Below are 15,435 nucleotides of genomic sequence, written 5' to 3'. Positions count from 1 at the left end.
GAGTGCAATAACCACTCACTGATGGCTGGTGGCAGCACTAGCATTGGAGGGTACACAAAGAATGTCAAGGCGACACGGAAAACAATGAAGCCGTTGTATTACAAAAATGGAGCGATTTACCTGACGTCCAAAAGGGCATGACCATTGCGTTTTGCGCCAAAGGTGGTACCATATCTGAAAGTGCTAAGTTTGTGAACTGTTCATATGCCATAGTGATTAAAGTATATTGTGCAATGCGAAGACGGGTGTATCCAGTTCTGGGACTGGGGGCAACTGCAGTGCGCTGCGAACCGTAGATGACAGGATAGGGTTCATGGCTGTGGAGATGTCAATGGGTGAATTGACGTGCAACTATTGCACAGCTGACTGTCCAGATGAATCAAGGACTACCAGCAGCGTCTCCCCAACAACTGTTCAGCAAGCGTTGCTGAACATGGGCTTCCACAGAAGGCGCTTGGTTCATGCACCCATGCTGACTGCTGTACATCAGCAACGATGGTTGGAGTATGCAAATATGCACACCCTTACCACAACGAAGCGTCTACTGGGTGGCGACAGGTAGCCTTTCCAGATGAATCAGGTTTAGGCTCCTTCCACTCCATCTACAGGCCACAAGTGGCCCATCGGGACCATCCGACCGCTGTGTCATCCTCGGAGGAGGATGTGGATAGGAGGGGCGTGGGGTTAGCATACCATTCTCCCGGTCGTTATGATGATATTCTTGACCGAAGCCGCTATTGTTCGGGTGAGTAGATCCTCAATTGGCATCAGGAGGCTGAGTGCACCCCGAAAAATGGCAACAGCGCATGGCATCATCATCGTATCTTCCTGCACGTCTCGCAGAGGTCAGTACTACAACTGGCGGTTATTCAGGCTTTTGACAGGTGGTCACATAAACGCGACTTGAGTGTGTACCCATTGGAGTTTCAGGTTTTGAAATCTGCCGATGAAAGCTTACTTTTTTGCGAACTAAACGACGAAACATATGTAGATTTCAGAGAGAGAAGGTCTAAGACAGTATCGCCATGTTCTGAAGGTAAACTGATGCCTGCGGCCCAAGTAAAGATTCTGAGTGTGGAGGAATGTAAATAGCCACAGGATGAATTGGTAATGCATCGAAACTCGTGACGCTTGTCTCCAGGTAAGGTGGCATTTTTTAGAAATAACACAAGGCGAAAAAGAAGAGGCACTTTTAATCGTGTGTCGATATTTCGAATATCGTACGTTCAGATCTTATTAGCGGTGCCATAATGTCCACCATTACATGCTCCAGCATCAACATCCAGTTAATTCAATGTTCACTATAAAATCACATCCTTTGGTGACAATTGACCAATATCTATAAAGCTTTAAGACAAATTTGTCACATTAATAGGAAATTTCGGGGATGTACAAGGTAGAGGAGCAACCCTAACATGAGCATACTACAGAGTTACTTTCAACTGAAGACAGTTTCACACCACCAAAAGCCGCTAGCAAACCTTCTACTGTGACACATCGTTATCGTATTGCACACTTTAGAATGCAGATTGGTATAAACCACACGTACATGATTTTAATGTCCTCAAACGTACAAGTATATTTAACACAGTGGAAGTAAGTGGTTGTGGAAAAGGGCAGAACTTCAGCCAGCATACAATTAAAAATCACTTCCAGTCACCTCTTCGATACATGGGACAGTCCAATGGATCTACAGCGCCCAATGGAAACGTTATATGGTATTATTTTACACAAACAACTTCAACACTAATATTTTCCTGTTGGAAACTCTTTCGGTCACTCATAAATCGTATTTAGCATTATTATAAAACGGTTTCAAAATGGCTAGAAGAAAATAGTCGTTTGGTGCTACGTCGAGATTAATGGCATGATCCTTAAGAACTTAACAAAAAACAAAAACAAAAAAAAAGGTTTTAGATCCCGTTTCCCGTTTCGTGTGACTTAGGGGTCAATAAATATGGAGCAAAAACCATGCATCGGTATTTATCATTCTTGATATGACCAGCCTATCGAAGCCCCTTTGGGGTCTTAAAAAATGTCTGTTGACGTTCGTAGGTTTATGTGGAGTCGAGATATCGACCAACAGAATGCTGTTGTTTCCCCAAGAGAAATTTGATGAATTATTTATGTATGCAATGTTATACCTACTGTATCTGTAACCTTACGGTTTACAAACATAACTGAGAACATTACACACTATAACATAACAATTCCGAACGGTATTAAAATATCGTGAAACCTTCCAGTCTACTACTTTTGACGGTCTTAATTTTTATTTATTGTGGGTAAGGATGTGAGAGAACTAATTTCACTGTATTCACAGAGGTCATAGGTTATCTAGAAAGAATAATGAATGGAGGCAGTGCTGAGAAATTTAAAGCGGAGGCGGACAAGGTATATTGGGAAATAAGAAAACGTATCACTGAAAGAGCAGAGAATGTTCTGGGGAAGAAGCAACTGAACCCAAGGAAGCTACAAGCGGCACAAGATCTCATAAAAAACTAACCTGGTTGAGAAAAATAGGCTTTAAGTGAGAGAGAAGAATAAAAGAAACCGAATACAACTACATGTCGCACGGAAATGGATAACTGATCTTTCAAATCTAATAGGATGGAACACTATCAACGGCATTAACTAAAAGTAAAACAAATAACGTATCAAAGAGTTGAAATACTTATGATCATTCAAATGATGTAGCTTTGGCGCTACTGCGCCATGCTTAAAAAATTCTACTCAATACCGTTAAGGGAAGACTAAAAGCAAAGATTAAACGACATTTAGAAGAAGACGGTTTGTTTTGGGAGGAAGGAAATGGAAGCAGGAAGGTTATAATGACACTACAAATTACCTCAGAAAGAAAAAGTGTGAGGAACAGGAAAGCATATGCTTTTTTTCATTGACCTAGAGAAGATTTTTGATAGATTGGACTTGACGATACTGGTTGGAAATCTGAAGAGATAAAAGATTGAGTCACAGTTTGTACGAAACCCTGAGTACAGAATATATTTCACTGGTACTGAGAAATAGGCTAGGATAATAAGAGGTGTCCAACGAAGCTGCTCTCTTCATATTTATTTAATTTATCTATGAAAAGTTCAAAAACTATTAAAAGTGGCACCAAAGGGTTCAAAATTAACGATAAATAAGTACATCGATTTCATCGATTTCATGATGCGTGCTAGCCTTAGGAGGATAAGCGTTAAAAATTTTTTTTGTTGTTGTCCTCGGTAACCACAAACTGAAAATAAACGCAGACAAAACTAAAATAATAATTACATACGAGACTAAAATAATGGTGATAAATCAATCTAACGGACAAGCAAAGGCAAATATTAAGAGAGTAAACACAATGCTAATGCAGGTACATGAATTCCACTACTTGGGAAGTATAATAAAAGAGACAAAAAAATTGTAATAGACGTTAAAAGAAGTAGTTCGGTAACTAAATAAGCCTTCATAAATAAGAGTAATTTGTTAATAAACAACCACTTTAATAGAATAACAAGAAAGAAATTTCCAGAAAGAATTTTCACTCTGCACCGGAATATACACTGATTTGAAACTTCTTAGAAGATTAAAAATGTTTGCCAGATTGGGAATTGAAATTGGGACCTTTGCCTTTCACGGACAAATGCTCACCTGCTGAGATATCCAAACACGATTCACGACCCTCCCTATAGCTGCTAGGACGGGTCGTGAGTCATCCGTGAGTAGCTTAGTCGGTAGAGCCTTGCACGCGAAAGGTAAAGGAACTATGTTGTACTGACGGTCTGCCACAGAGTTTTAGTTCATCAAGACATTTTGTCGTCTGTTTTTTTTGTACTGCTCAAGTCCTTAAAATAAGCCGTTTTGTGTATAAGGAAAGTAATATTAGTATTCGTACTATGTTGCGAGCGACTTCAGATTTTACTCTGTTACATTATGTGAATTCTACTCATTGTGCAGTGTTGGAGACGTCTAACATATGATTCAAACCGCGTCTGGGATGTGATGCTCCATGTAAGTTCATTACAAGTAGTACATCGCATTTGACAGCATGAACATGGCTATAAGAAATCAAGAATAATCGTATTAGTTACTATTGGTTGAGACATTTATTTCAAGGAAGTGGTGGTGGTGAGATGTTTCCAGAGAACAAGACTGAGAAGTAGCAAATAAAGTTATTTGTCGTTCAGGACTAATTTACTCCATCACGCTTATGCAATTCCTATGGCAATGTGGCAGTACTGTTGGTGTCACAAGAGAGAATCAGTTTAGTTAGTTAATAAGTGTTCGGTGTTTTAGGACGCTAAACGATGAGGTCATCAGTGTACTTGCATGAAATAAATAGATACAAGAGCTGTGAAAATGTATTAAAAACAAAAAAATTGTAAAACCGAGCTGTATCAACAAACAGGTATTTAAAATAAAACACAGACATCGAGTAATTAAGAAAAGACCATCGACATAATGTAGATAAAACTGCAGAATAAGTACATCAAATAAAGTAGCACAGCTGGTACATACAAGGTGTGGATTCAGACGTTCTAAGACAGAGTCATTTCTGAGTAGGGGAGCAGACACAGACTGGTTCCGCCAGGTGGGGGAAGTAATGTGTGTGTTGGGGGGGGGGGGGTCTCAGGGAACGAACTGACGCTGCGGCAGTTGCTTCCATAACCCTGGACAGTGAGCATCGCTTGCAGCGTGAGTGTGTGTCACTGACCTCGGTCGAAAAGTGGGAGATTCTAAAATGGAGCACCGTTTTGCGATTAAGTTTAGCATGCAACTGAACAAAACCGCCACAGAGACTCTCAGTATGATTCAAGAGGCCTTTAAGGAAAAATCCATGTTCTGTGCAATGGTTTTCATGTGGCTTAAACGTTTCAAAGATGGCCGCGGGAATGTTGAAGATGAAGACCGCTCTGGGAGGCCATCATTAAGTCGAACGGATCAATAAGTGGAGAGTGTGTAGGAACTTTTAAACAATGACCATCGACTTGAGGGATTTTTTTCTCACTTGCCGCCCTGATTTTACGACCCACCACCTAATTGCTTAAGGTGGGTCTATACTGACCACTTAGCCGCTGCGATCGGTACATGGGCGCTGATACGGCTGAACATCCACACCAGTTCCCGCATCCGATCGCACCGTTCCCCGTGTCATAGTTGATGGTGTTTTGTTTGTGTCTCTTTTATTTTGTTTTCCTTTACTTGGTTATCTTTGTTTGCTATTAGTCTTTCTTTTCTTTTCTTTATGGCAGCTTTTCCAAACCGTTTAGCAAAAATTTACATGAAATTTAAATTTGAAAAAGAAATACAAAAATTTAGTTTAGAATGAGGAAGAGGAAAGAAGGTAGGAAATGAAGAAGTTTATAGTCCCTCCACGCTGGGGAACTGAGGATAAAAGACTTACCTTTAACTAAGAAGATCTATGCTAATCTACAATTTCTATGCCAATTACTAAAGCTGTTACTAAGACAATTACTCTATTAACAGGTTTAAAATGCCGTGTTTGCCTGTGACAACTGCGAATGTGCACCGACACTGTTCACATCTATTCATGTTGAGTGTTAGTTATGTGTAATATATTGTGATATCTGTATATTATGTTTAGACTAATGCATTTCTGTCGGTCTTCTTTCTGTCACGGTTTTCATCCTCCACATAATGGCGTCTATGTAGGTGCTGCATCTAGGTTTGTCGTCTGTACGCTCTCTTGAGCCTGTACTCTTTATGGCATTCATCTGAGATTTTTTCTGTCAGTACGTTCGGTTCGTCCCATAATTCTGGTGTTCTGATTGCATCGTATACGTGTCGTTCAGTTTGTAAGTGCTGTAATCATGGTGTGTTCCTGTGCTGTCTGTATTTCCCGCAGAATAGAATTGTGTGTTCGGGGGTACCCATACCTCCGCATGTACATGCAGATGTGTCAGACTCACGTAGTTCAAGTACGTGGGATAAGGTCCGTGCCCAGTCAAGAAATGTACCATGCTACGGCTAGGATCAGCATGTTTCATTCTTAACCTTTCCGTGATATCCGGAAAAAGTGTAGGTACTCTCCGTCCCTTATCATTTGTGCCCCATTCTTCTTGCCATGTATAGATTTTCCATTGTTTGAGGTCCCGCTTGTCGTTCAGCGGAGAACCAGTTTTTATATTAACCTGGTCTAATCTGCCCATCTGTAACCATTACTGTGCGGCCCAATGCCTAATTGTTATATGTATCGGGAAGATTCCAAACACAAGACACAGCGCTTCGATCGGTGTCGTGGCAAATGCTCCAGATAGTCGTTATTAGGACGCTTCTCTGTCCTCGCCTAAATGCTGTTCTGTTTGTGACGAGGTTAAGTCTGTGCGCCCATGTACTGGTCGCAAAACATAGTTGAGGGATCGAGTCCGCCGCGCCCGCATGGAGATCAAGGGCGATTGCATTCTACAACACGACAACGCGCCCGCTCATACGTCACGCGCCGCCGCTGGAGTTCTGGTGAAATCCAACATGAGAACCACCCTAGAGCTCCGACTTGGCTCCAAGTGACGTTTTCGTCTCCCCCGAATCAAGACAGGCCTAAAAGGGAAGCGATTCGAGTCCATCGCGCCATCCAGCAGGCTTCAACGAGAGCCCTTGACAGAATGACGCCCGAGGTCTTCCAGAAAGTTGTAAGTAGGCTGTTTAGGTTTTTATGTTCGTAACGTCACGTAGCGCTCTGTATGAAAATCACTGACTGTGCTGTGTGCAGCCTGTGACTGGTTTGCATTGTTGGAATATTCGATATTGTAGTGTTGCGCAGTTGGATGTGAACAGCGCATAGCGTTGCGCAGTTGGAGGTGAGCCGCCAGCAGTGGTGGATGTGGGGAGAGACATGGCAGAATTTTAAGAGCGGGCGATCTGGGCGTGTGTCCACCAGAAAGAGTAAATTTGTAATACTAGATATTATGAACTGATATATATGAAACATGGACGATAACTAGTTTGGACAAGAAGAGAATAGAAGCTTTCGAAATGTGGTGCTACAGAAGAATGCTGAAGATAAGGTGGATAGATCACGTAACTAATGAGGAGGTGTTGAATAGGATTGGGGAGAAGAGGAATTTGTGGCACAACTTGACTAGAAGAAGGGATCGGTTGGTAGGACATGTTTTGAGGCACGAAGGAATCACAAATTTAGCATTGGAGGGCAGCGTGGAGGGTAAAAATCATAGAGGGAGACCAAGAGATGAATACACTAAGCAGATTCAGAAGGATGTAGGTTGCAGTAGGTACTGGGAGATGTAGAAGCTTGCACAGGCAGAGTAGCATGGAGAGCTGCATCAAACCAGTCTCAGGACTGAGGACCACAACACACACACACACACACACACACACACATACACACACACACACACACACACATATATATATATATATATATATATATATATATATATATATATATATAACTTTTGATCATTGTTAAGGTAAATACATTGTTTGTTCTCTATCTAAATCTTTCATTTGCTGACTATACCTATCACTGCCTTCAGTAGTTAGAATCTCTTATTTAGCTGGCAGTATTGGCGCTCCCTGTATTGCAGTAGTTTGAGTAACGAAGATTTTTGTGAGGTAAGTCATTCATGAAAGATATAGGTTATATTTGGTCAGGGCCATTCTTTTGTAGGGGTTTTTGAAAGTCAGATTGCGTTCCGTTAAAAAGATTGTGTGTCAGTTTAGTGTTGATCAGAATATGTAAAGAGAGTAATGTCTGATTACGTTCAGTTTTGCTCAGCTGTTTGAAAATCAAATAACGTAAGACTAATTTATAACATTTTTAACGGGATGTTTCAAGGTCTACGAACAGTGGAAGACGCGCTGGCATCGCTGTGTTGATGCTGAACGAACATATTTTGAGGAATTTTAGTCCGCTGTTCTTAAATGTCCAATAAATTTTTGTTCTGAGTTAAGTCTTGAATCTTTTAAATCGCACCCTGTGTAAAAGGTGCCAGGTTACTTTAGGTGAGTGATTGCTTAAATGTGAAGGCTAAGCAAGCCACTTTGGTACACATTTAAAGTGGAACATCCAGTATTTTGTGAATGAGCCTTGGCAATAAACAAAAGCTTAAAAATCAGAGAAAGTACCACCACAGATGTATTTTGAGAATGTCTTTATTTGATAAACGATGAGTTTCAGCGCCATGTTACCGCCATCCTCAGGCCCCACCACTGCCAAAAGAGTAATTGATTTTCTTGCTGCATTTGCTGTTGGATCATTGCACTAAAGTGCGCGTCATTTACAATGGCGGGCGAGTTTAGGTTCGTTCTGCACATCTGACGTCACAAAACACAATCAGCCAATGAACAGAGAACGACGTTGCCAGAACAAAACTGCAGTGCAGAGCACGGACGAGTGTCTTCAGTTTTAGAAACGTTCAGTCATAAATAAAGTAATTGAACAAAAGCAATGTCTTGACAGGAGACTTCCTTTTATAGAAACTTTGGAAAAAGTATTCTTTATACCAATTGCTTCATATTCTATTAATTAATTAAACCAAACAAGCAATAATCCTCCTAGTTCAGGCGATAACAAGGAAAATTGTTTGTATCATTCTCACGAAACGCTTTTACGCAATAAAGAACAGCGGTAATTGTTTCTTTCCTGCTGTACTTCGACGAAACGTGAGTACTTCATAGTCATACCAACAGCGTTTGTCGGTATTATGTGCGAAATTTTAGAGTCTTCCAGGAGTCCATTTCAATGACAAGGTGTGTTAGCGTGATGGTTAAGGTGCTTGGTTGCTAAGCGAAATGTTCCGAGTACACACCTTATTTGGTACTTAATATTTTCTTTATTTAAAAACAATATCGAAGTGTCTTACTTCATTAATTTTAATCGTTTGAATGTAATTTTTTGAAATTTCTAGTGCTTTGTCTCTTCATTATAACCATAATAAGTTTTCGGTTTTTCTAATTTTGTTCTTCAATATTTCTTTTCACAGCAATTAAAAACAATGAAAAGGCACACATGCAAGATTGATGTTATCTGTTTTGTTTGTATATCTTCTCTGCCGCAGTCGCTGTTTTACTATTCATATTGAGATATATTCTTTTGCGACAGTATTAAAAGTATTGTTTACAGCAGAATTTGAAATATATTCCTCTTCTGCAGCTGTAATAAGCGTCTTATTTAGACCAGACGCGTTTTTCTCTTTTGAAGCGTCTTCAGTGGACAGTAGTTTGTCTCCTCCATTGCCAAGTCACCTTTCGTGCTCTTGTGCTGCAGTAACACAATATTCAACGTTTGTGTCGGCTGATCAGTGTTTTAGCAAATAAATTCTGTTTGTGTGTGCCACACACAAAATTATATTTTCCATAGCTCAGAGCACTTCACTGATACAAAGTATATTCAAGTCCTAATGTTTTTGTAAGTCCACAGTTTTGGTTTATGTATTTTGTCTGCTTCCTCTTAATTGAAAGTGCTTTAAAATAAAGCCAAACGCGCACGGTGTAAATAAAACTTTTATTACTGTCGCGAAAGACGGAAAATTTCTCAATATTACATATACACCTATCTGATACTTAAATTAAATGAGATATTGTTATACAGTATATTTTATATGAATTTTAGGTATCTTGTCCATTCATTCTCAACATTGTGGCAACTAAAATCGACCACACGGAAAGTATACGCTATGGACTTTTACCTCTGCAAACTCTTCCAAATTTCGTGTAATGGTTTACTACATTTGATGCTGCACAACAACTGCGTTGAACATCGAAACAAAATTAAGTCATTTATGGGGGGGAAGGTATCAGTCAAGAAGATGTGTAAAAATCAAATTTTTGGGCCAAATAGTTTTTGTGAAATCGAATGATAAATGTGTCAAAGCAGTAGGAACACCATGTGTGTGCATAGGCGAGCAGTGCAGTGATGACAAAATCGCGATCAGCACGTCTCTGTAGCAGCGAAAGGGTTAATGCCCTCGTGGTGGCTTTACTTCATAAACTGCGCGCTCCCTCCTAAATGTAAGTTTGCGAACTATGCTATACTATGGCGCTGCTTCTCTTGGCGCGTGCGTCGTTTGCAACTGGCAACGCAGCAATCTCTGGCGTCTGGGTGGCCATGCGCGAGTCGCCAAGATAAAAGAATTGAACTATAGCACACGTGGCTAGGTTTTATCAGAAGTCTATACTAGGCACCGTGTTGTCTACAAACCACTCTCGAAACACACTCGCCTTTTTGTCGTTTAAAGTAAAGAGGGTAGGTCCTGTAGGGGAACCAGTTGTGCTCTCAGGTGGTCACATAAAACACACTCAGTTACAATATGCTGCATCAACACACTGGTGGCTCCCCTTACCGGAAGAGAAAACCATTTGTTAATGAGCAGCGTCCCGCACTGAGGCTCGGTAAGGGTCACTTCCTCAGCCATCGTGCTCGGAAGGAGGTAAGCCACGGGCACACTGGTGGTCTGTATGACCACAGCTGATTGCTCCCAACGACACATGGTCTTCAGGGTCACGTTTGTAGTAACTACCTGCAAGGGGACTGTACAGCGAGCAAGGAACAGTCTGGTGTACCTTACTGTGGAAGAGGGCAGGCAGGTGCTCTTACCTGTTTGCTGACTTCCGTAACGTTATAGGCGCTGTACTGGTTGATGTAGCACTGTGTGCGGTTACTGTATGCCTCCACTGTTCTGTTGGTCCACCACGGCACCAGTTCACCTCTCGGGTCATACTGACGACCTGCGGGCAGCAGAGTAACAATGAACATGAGAGTGCAAGCAACATCTATGTTAAACATCCTTGCAGATTAAAACTGTGTGCCCGACCGAGACTCGAACTCGGGACCTTTGCCTTTCGCGGGCAAGTGCTCTACCATCTGACCTACCGAAGCACGACTCACGCCCGCTGCTCACAGCTGTTCTTCTGCCAGTATCTCGTCTCCTACCTTCCAAACTTTACAGAAGCTCTTCTGGAAACATCTATGTAGTCAGCTGCGTGAAAACTGAACAGGTGCCTAAGATATTTTGGATTATCTGGTTAGTCCGGTGACGCTAGATTAGACATAAGATATGTTGACAAACCGTCTATAGTGATTTTGATTTCTTCATCTACTCCTCAATATCGACTGTCGACAATAGTCGACCAAAAAACGTCAAAGTTCTTAACATCAAGATGAAATGGTGAATTTACAGAACTGAGTAAAAGTCGACAGACAAATACATCTAATATCATCCTGTTCATCTATAAACAGAGCACCACATACGAGCTGTGATTGGAAAGTTTTAAGAATGGATCCGCTACTGCTTACTGCTTTGGTGGAGGCTGAGTCAATGCCTTGTCCTGCGTTTCCTTTATTCAGTTCTTTGTGGCAGCTGCTTAAGTGTGGGTCTGTTAGGGCTTGTTGCCGGATTCTGTCTGCGTGAAAACGGACGTAAAAACGGAGCAACGAGTTTGTATGAAACCTGGTTTTAAAACCGGGAATCAGCTTCTGAGACTTACTGTAAGTAGGCTGTTTAGGTTTTCTTATTGGTAACGGCACATAGCGCTCTGTATGAAAAATCACTGGCTGTGCTGTGCGCAGTCTGTGGCTAGTTTGCATTGTTGTCTGCCATTGTAGTGTTGGGCAGCGGCAGCTGGATGCTAACAGCGCATAGCGTTGGGCACTAGGAGGTGAGCCGCCAGCGGTGGTGGACGTGGGGAGAGAGATGGCGGAGTTTTGAAATTTGTAAGAATTGGTGTCATGAACTGATATATATATTATGACTAATAGCCGTGCATCACTTGAAGATGAACCACGGTCTGACCGTCCTTCCACCACAAAAACGAATGAAAATATTGTGAAAGCTCGCGAATTCGTGCGCTCTGTTAATAGACTTACAATTAGGGAGATGGCTGATGAACTTAGGTTTCTCTATAGTTCAGTCAACTTTAGGAATCAAGTGTTGTCAAGTGTCCAGTGAAGTTATCCCAAGAACTGATTAATAGGACTAAAAATTACCCAGATTTGTAACATACGGGTATATGCATATGATCCTGAAAGCAAAGTGCAGTGTTCGTAGTGGAAAACTCCATGTTCAGCACGACCAAAAAAAGCACAGCAAAGTTGGTTTACGGTGGAGACAATGTTGGTGATTTTTTTTCGATTCTACCGGTATTGTGCATCATGAATTCACCCCTGGAGGACAGACAATTAACCAGGAATACTACAAATGTGTCCTTAAGCGTTTTCTCGAAAAGTTGCGGAAGGCCTGCATTATTCTCCATCTTTTAATTTTTGACCAAATTCAAAATTCCTGTGCTTCCACAACCGCCATAATCCCCTGATTTGGTCCCTGCGTACTTCTGCGTGTTTACTAAAGTGAAATTTTCACTGAAAGGGAAGCGATTGAAGACATCCAGGCAAATACGGACAGCGTACTTAACACTCTCCACGAAAAAAAATTGCAGGAATGTGTACAAAAGTGGAAACACCGTTGGTGTCGGTGTTTTCAGTCAGAAGGAGACTATTTTGAAGGAGATGGATCACGGTAGCATGTAAGTACCTCCATTATGCAGTTACAAGCCCATTCTTAAAACATTCCAATCACATCTCGTATGCCATAACGTTTTGTTCAAAGCTTTGAATGCTTTAGTATTATTGCTTGTTAGTTCCTCTCCGGATTATTACTGCTCACTCCTCACTTAATGTAACACGGAATTCTTTTCCATTTTTGTAATGCCTTCGTAACAACGTAAATGTTAAAACGTTAAAAATACAATACCCACAACTCGCTGTCACCGCTCGTCGGCAGATATGACGGTCTTAATCTTTCGCCGTATATCGTAGTCATATTTAATGGAAACACAGACCAACCATAAACGAGTGCTGACAGGGATTATTACTCGTAGTAATTATCTAGCAAAGTAAGAAACGAGGGAAGTGAAATTATTGGAGTACCGACAGGACAAAAACGTCTGATGATTTTCTTGGTTACCTTTACATACACTGACCAGCCAGAACATTATCATCACCTACCTAACAGCCAGTATGTACACCTCTGGCATGGATAACAGGGGCGACGCGTCGTGGCACGGAAACAATGAGGCTTCGGTAGGTTGCTGGGGGGAGTTGGCATCACACCTGAACACACAAGTCACGTAATTCGCTGACTTTCCGATGAGGTGGGGAATGAGCTCGTACGCCACGTTCAATCACATCCCAGATGTGTTCGATCGGGTGAGCTGGGTGGCCAGCACATCAACTGGAACTCGGAACTATGTTCCTCGAACTACTCCATCACATTCCTGGCCTTGTGAAAAGTTGCATTATCTTGTAGAAAAATGCACTGTCGTCGGGAGCCACGATCGTCACAAAGGGGTTTACCTGGTCTGCAACCAGTATGCGACACTCCTTGGCCGTCATAGCGCCTTGCACGAGCTCCAATGGACCCATCAATGCCCATGTATTGGTTTCCCAGAGCACAACAGACCCACTGCCAGCTTGTCTCCATCCCGAACAGAAGCGTCAAGAAGCTATCCAACTGGAAGACGACGGATTCGTACCCTCTTATCGGTATGATGGAGAAGATCTCGGGATTCATCAGACCATGCAACGCTCTGCCACTGAGCCAACGTACAGTGCCGATGGTCACGTGGCCGTCTCAGTAGTATTTGCCGATGTCGTCGTGTTAATAATGGCAAATGCATGTGTCGGCTGTGGAGGCCCATTGTCAAGAGCGTTTAGTACACTGTATGTTCAGACACACTTGTACTCTGCCCAGCATTAACGTCTTCTGTTAGTTTCGCCACAGTTCACTGACTCTCCTGGTTTACTACACTCCTGAAAATTGAAATAAGAACACCGTGAATTCATTGTCCCAGGAAGGGGAAACTTTATTGACACATTCCTGGGGTCAGATACATCACATGATCACACTGACAGAACCACAGGCACATAGACACAGGCAACAGAGCATGCACAATGTCGGCACTAGTACAGTGTATATCACACTTTCGCAGCAATGCAGGCTGCTATTCTCCCATGGAGACGATCGTAGAGATGCTGGATGTAGTCCTGTGGAACAGCTTGCCGTGCCATTTCCACCTGGCGCCTCAGTTGGACCAGCGTTCGTGCTGGACGTGCAGACCGCGTGAGACGACGCTTCATCCAGTCCCAAACATGCTCAATGGGGGACATATCGGGAGATCTTGCTGGCCAGGGTAGTTGACTTACAGCTTCTAGAGCACGTTAGGTGGCACGGGATACATGCGGACGTGCATTTTCCTGTTGGAACAGCAAGTTCCCTTGCCGGTCTAGGAATGGTAGAACGATGGGTTCGATGACGGTTTGGATGTACCGTGCATTATTCAGTGTCCCCTCGACGATCACCAGAGGTGTACGGCCAGTGTAGGAGATCGCTCCCCACACCATGATGCCGGGTGTTGGCCCTGTGTGCCTCGGTCGTATGCAGTCCTGATTGTGGCGCTCACCTGCATGGCGCCAAACACGCATACGGCCATCATTGGCACAAAGGCAGAAGCGACTCTCATCGCTGAAGACGACACGTCTCCATTCGTCCCTCCATTCACGCCTGTCGCGACACCACTGGAGGCGGGCTGCACGTTGTTGGGGCGTGAGCGGAAGACGGCCTAACGGTGTGCGGGACCGTAGCCCAGCTTCATGGAGACGGTTGCGAATGGTCCTCGCCGATACCCCAGGAGCAACAGTGTCCCTAATTTGCTGGGAAGTGGCGGTGCGGTCCCCTACGGCACTGCGTAGGATCCTACGGTCTTGGCGTGCATCCGTGCGTCGCTGCGGTCCGGTCCCAGGTCGACGGGCACGTGCACCTTCCGTCGACCACTGGCGACAACATCGATGTACTGTGGAGACCTCACGCCCCACGTGTTGAGCAATTCGGTGGTACGTCATCGTTTTCAATTGGAAATGTTTGATTACTCACAATACAGTCTGTAATTGTCTCTCTCTGAGTTCGATCTCTGCTCACATGAACCGCTGGCTATGAAGACAGCATGTTGGGATAGACAACGAGCTTTAGGTCTGCATAGAGAATCGGCAGAAAGCACTGGCGGCTGTCTTCTACAACGAGGGTATTGGAAAGTTGGTACAAGGCTACGACAAACGTCTAAGTCGGATCGGCAACTATGAAGATAAGTAGCTGGAAGTTGTAGCTAACTGTTGCAAATAAAACAGCTTTGATAGTCACTGTCCTTTCCATTTCGCAACCGACCGTTGCTTAGTTTCCGAATAGCCCTCGTATATACAACATATTCGAAACCAAAACAGTCTGGGGCAGCCCCGAATGTAACTATCTGTGCAGATGTAGAAAACATATACGAAGCGAAAAGTATGTTGTTGTTTCAAGGTATCAATCACTCCGAACCAAACAAGGATTCAGTGTGCTGGTCGAAATGCTTTATTTAGATTTTACGTCGTCAATGAAAGTATATATATGACATTTTTATGACAGGAAATCAAAAGTT

At 42.8% G+C, this 15,435-nt stretch overlaps 1 protein-coding gene across 1 annotated transcript in view; it reads right to left on the bottom strand.

The window, feature by feature from the left end:
* Positions 1 to 15,435, bottom strand: part of LOC126291441 (endothelin-converting enzyme homolog) — a 278,593-nt gene that overhangs the window by 34,016 nt on the left and 229,142 nt on the right. Inside the window, exon 18 of the mRNA XM_049984955.1 lies at positions 10,565 to 10,695. Within this exon, the coding sequence (XP_049840912.1) occupies positions 10,565 to 10,695 (131 nt within the window). The remainder of the gene's footprint in view (positions 1 to 10,564; positions 10,696 to 15,435) is intronic.

The sequence above is a fragment of the Schistocerca gregaria genome, chromosome 9, assembly GCF_023897955.1.
Source record: "Schistocerca gregaria isolate iqSchGreg1 chromosome 9, iqSchGreg1.2, whole genome shotgun sequence".
Lineage (NCBI taxonomy): Eukaryota > Metazoa > Arthropoda > Insecta > Orthoptera > Acrididae > Schistocerca > Schistocerca gregaria.
Note: the sequence above shows the minus strand (reverse complement) of the source record. Positions and strands in the feature narration are given on the sequence as shown.